The sequence below is a fragment of the Pyrus communis genome, chromosome 2 (assembly GCF_963583255.1).
Source record: "Pyrus communis chromosome 2, drPyrComm1.1, whole genome shotgun sequence".
Taxonomy (NCBI): Eukaryota; Viridiplantae; Streptophyta; class Magnoliopsida; order Rosales; family Rosaceae; genus Pyrus; species Pyrus communis.
Window position 1 is genome coordinate 8,203,828 of NC_084804.1, and position 5,001 is coordinate 8,208,828.

Sequence of the window (5,001 nt, forward strand, 5' to 3'; positions counted from 1 at the left end):
TTTGTATGATCAGTTACTTTTAAACTTATTTTATAAGTTAATAACTCGATGGTTTACGCAACAATACTAAACCAATTAACCCTATCATGTTTGTGTAATGTACTTGCAGGCTACTAAATAAATCATGTTTTTCCATATTTTCTTGAATTTTCCCTTAAGTATTCGAGTACAAGTTCTCACATAGAAAGCAAACATCATGACTTTGGTGATATTTTGGAAGAAGTATACTGTCAGTGTCGGCAATTTGTTTTCAAAAAAAATTAATATTGGAACAAAGCCTTTGAACCGTCAACACTTAGTGCGGAGAATTGGAGGTTGAAATAAGTGGAAAACATCCCAATCAAAGACTCTGGTGACCAAAACTTAGAGCACTCATGAAATTTGGAATTTAGGAGGCATGAGCTGAATTATAAATTAGACTATTGTGCTCAGAACTTCAGAAGCTATCTCCACCAAAGCAAAGAGAAGTTTGTACAACGATGGTTAGCTTTGCAACTTACTTACTCAACACTTCTTATCACCTCAAAATAGCTCACTATTTGCTCCTCTTGTTTTTGGCCTCTTCATATCTACACACTTGTGTGAATTCATGCGTCAATGAAGAGAGACGTGCGCTTCTCGCCTTCAAAGAAGGTGTTACTGATCCTTCCAGGAGGCTTTCTTCGTGGGTTGGACTTGATTGCTGTCAGTGGAAGGGAATTTCATGCAACAACGGCACAGGTCGTGTTGAAATGATGAATCTCCGGAATGCGTACACGTATACACTTTCTGCTTTTGATGGAGAGTGGGACGAGATGGAGTACTCTTCTTTGGGTGGTAAGATAAATCCTTCTTTGCTTAGCTTGAAACATTTGAATCACCTAGACCTAAGCCAGAATGATTTTCGGGGGATTTCCATTCCCGAATTCTTTGGTCAGATTAAAAGTTTGAGGTATCTCAATCTCTCATCTGCTTCATTTGGAGGAGAGATTCCACCTCATCTTGGTAATTTGTCAAACTTGAACTATCTTGACCTCAGCCAAGAATCTGACGACTCTTTGCTTGAACTCCCTTCCGAAAACTTGAATTGGCTTTCTCGTCTCTCTTCATTAAAGCACCTCAATCTCAAAGGACTGGACCTCAGTGACATCAGGGTAAGTTGGCTAAATGTTGTCAACATGCTACCTTTCCTAGTAGAGTTGCACTTGTCATCATGCCAAATTCAAAGCCTTCCACCACTTTCACCAGCAAATTTTAGCCTTGCATCACTTTTGATCCTTGATGTGTCATACAACGATTTGAAGTTTCCGTTTCCTGAATGGTTTTTCAATCTAACTAACCTCAGAAAACTTGATTTAAGTGGAAATTCTTTGAGTGGTCCCTTGCCAAGTGAATTTGAAAGCTTCAAATCACTTGAACACCTTGACTTATCTTTCAATAGCCTCGAGAGTCAAATTCCGAAACTTGTTGGGAGTTTTTGCAATCTAAAGATCTTAAATCTTGCACAGAACCAATTTGATGGGGGGATTCAAGAGCTTTTGGGTGGTTTATCAAGTTGTCCCAATAGTGTTTTAGAGTTACTAGATTTGTCTTCGAATATGTTGCAAAGCAAATTGCCTGCCTCTTTAGGGATGCTACACAATTTGAAGTTTCTTACCCTCTACGATAATAATATGAATGGGTCTATTCCTGAAAGTTTAGGTCAACTCTCTCAGCTAGTTCACCTCGATCTATCATTCAACCCGTGGGAAGGCTTTTTAACTGAATCCCATTTCATAAATCTCACAAGATTAAAATACCTTGCATTAGGCAGAGTAGACCCAAAGCCAATTCTACCTATTCCCCTCACTTTTAAAGTGTCTTATGATTGGGTTCCTCCTTTCATGCTTCACAAAATTAACATTGGCTACTGTAAAGTAGGTCCTGCCTTTGGGGTATGGCTTCAGTCTCAAACTGAACTCCTTTTTGTCAAACTTCATGGTACTGAAATCTCGGATTCCATACCCGAGGACTGGTTCTTGAAGATATCTTCCCGTGTTCAGTACTTGGATTTATCTCACAATCAAATCCATGGAAAACTTCCACTCCAATTGAAATTCCCGAATGCGGTGATTTTCGACTTGAGTCACAACCAATTTCATGGGCCATTACCACTTTGGTCAGGCGACAATGTGGTTAAATTTAAGCTGGAAACCAATTCATTTTCAGGGCCAATCCCATTGAATTTGGACCAAAAGTTTCCCAAATTGGAATCACTCTATCTTGCAGAAAATCATTTGAACGGTACCATTCCGCCCTCCATTGGCAACTTGAAAAACTTGTTACTCCTTTCTCTGAGAAGCAATCAGTTATCTGGAGAATTCCCACAAGAATGGAGTTTATTGACTGACATAATGATTTTAGATGCTGCATACAACAATCTGTCAGGCAAGCTTCCTAGTTCAATGGGTGCCCTGGGTTCTCTTTACATGTTGAAGATGAACAACAATAATCTCGAAGGTGAAATTCCTCATTCCTTGGAAAATTGCACTTGTTTGAGGAATATTGATCTTGGGGACAATAAATTTACTGGGAAAATACCTTCATGGATAGGATTGAACGTGCCGTTCGTGTCAATCCTAAGAATGAGGTCAAATTTTCTAAGTGGACATATCCCTCAACAGTTGTGCAATCTCGAGAACCTCCACATCTTAGACCTTGCTCTCAACAGCTTTACAGGGACTATTCCCAAGTGCTTGAATAATATCACTGCTCTGAAAGTTGCTCATTACAGTGCTTATAATATATATCTGGAGTACGCTCAACAAACAGGAGTGATGAAAGGAAGAGAACTCCAGTATAACACATCTCTGATGTATGTAAAAAGCATTGATCTTTCAGCGAACAGCCTTGAAGGTGAAATCCCTGAAGAAATATGCAGCCTCGTTCTGCTGCACAACTTGAACTTATCGATGAATCAATTAAGCGGAGACATCCCCTTGGAGATTGGAAATTTGGTGCAGCTCGAAAATCTTGATCTCTCACTCAACCAACTTTCGGGACAGATTCCTCAAAGTCTTTCATCCTTGACCTTCTTGTCTTACATGAATGTATCGTATAACAAATTGAGTGGCAGAATTCCTTTGGGCAACCAGCTCCAAACACTGATCGATTCATCCATTTACGAGGGCAACCCGTTACTTTGCGGGTTTCCTCTTTCTACTGCGTGCTCAGAAGATGGCAATCCTACTGCCAAGGATCCAAAAGACAATGACAATGAAGATGGACATGATGAGTTGTGGTTCTTTGTTAGCTTGGTACTTGGCTTTATCGTAGGTTTTTGGAGCGTTTGTGGCACATTGGTTTTGAAGAAGTCATGGAGGTATGCTTATTTTCGGTGGTTTGATACCATCAAGGATAAGACAAAGTTAGCAATTGCAGGGAAAGTACTCCGTCGTTTTTAAAGGAACTTTTGATTATAGCAGTAAATAGTACTTTTTGAAATCAAAGTACTTGAGTAATATGTATGTAATAAGTTACCATGCATTTTAACCGTATTGTGTGTAATAAGTTACCAATAAATTATGAATGGAGTATATATACTATTGTTTGTTTTGCAAGGGTTTCGACCTAATACAACAACCAAAAGAGATTCATGTTCATTGGTTTTTTATTTTGACAAAAAAAAAAAAAAAAAAAAAAAAAAAACCTCAGCAAGAGGCTTTTAAATTAAAAAGAAAGTTACACCTGGCAACATGTTTAATTGGTACTGAATAAATAGAATCCTAATATTATTTCTTTGTTGGCAATCAACGTCAAAACACTTTGAAAAATAAAAATAGTTATCAAACGAGCCATTAAAACACGAAGGTATATTATGCATTTATTTTAGGCTAAATTGGATTAATCATCTCCATGATCATTGATTACTTGCATAGTGACACATGTAGAAAAAAAGAAATTAGGAATTAAATCTTTGTGGTCAAAGACCGTTGGCAAACTTACCCCGTAAAGAAGATTTCCGTTAAAAGTCGGTTAAAAGCATAGATAAGATGTATTATAATCCAAATCTGGCCTTATTAACTCCTTTCTCTTTCATCTTTGAGAAACCCACCAACCCACTAAAGACTTTAATGCCAAAACATTACATGGTCTTATCTATTTCAATCCCTATTTGCTAATCAAATTCAGTAGACTTGCAAGTGGCAAACATGGAAAATGGATTGAACACTTGGAATCTGGCGGGTAATTAATTCAAATATTGATTTTAACTTGCCGACCTCCATAAAATTCGGTTATTATGCTCAGTACGCCAAACCCACTATGTTTTGCCCGTTGGCCATCCCAATTTCTACTTGTCAATCATGAAAAATTCGTAGAAAATGTCTTGTATTTCCCATTGAGGAATGACTATGCAACGACCGTGACAACCCCATCGCACAGCGGTCTTGCAATTTAAATTACAATCTTCACCATGTTCATTGGAATTTTGACAAACACCTAGGCGCTTAGAATTTTGACGAACACCTAGGCGCTTAGAATTTTGACGAACACCTAGGCATTTAGGCATGTCTAGACGTCTTTTTAGTTTTTAAATATCTAGTGATTAATCGTGACGGTGGTCAACCACTTAGCGTTTAAACAGGCCCTAACCAGCCTTAGGCGGCGCTTTTTAGAACAATGATAAAAGGACAAAAAAATAGATATATCAAAGTCAAGAAATACTTTGACTGTCACTTAGTACTACGGTCTAGTGGTATTCTTTTACACTGGTAAGTTCGAGGTCTTCAATTCAATTCTCGCCAAATGCAAATTTCAGTCATATTATTGTTAGCTCGTTGTGAGGTTTAGCCCACTCTCCCACCTCTTAGTGTAGATAATATCATTTGTTTAAGAGAAAAGAAAAAGACTTTGACTAGTTGAGAGTCGGCATTATTGCTTCTCTATTATCTACGAGCAATTCATTTGACGAATTCTTTCTTGGGGTCCGGTATGAGCATTTCCCGGACATTATCAAAAAGTGACATCCTGCATTGGCACACG

At 38.1% G+C, this 5,001-nt stretch overlaps 1 protein-coding gene across 1 annotated transcript; it reads left to right on the top strand.

Moving 5' to 3' along the window:
* The first annotated feature begins 479 nt into the window (after nt 1-479).
* On the top strand, nt 480-3,422 carry LOC137724671 (receptor-like protein EIX2). The gene has a single exon (XM_068463408.1). The coding sequence runs from the start codon at nt 480-482 to the stop codon at nt 3,420-3,422; it is 2,943 nt and encodes a 980-aa protein (XP_068319509.1).
* The last annotated feature ends 1,579 nt before the right edge of the window (nt 3,423-5,001 follow it).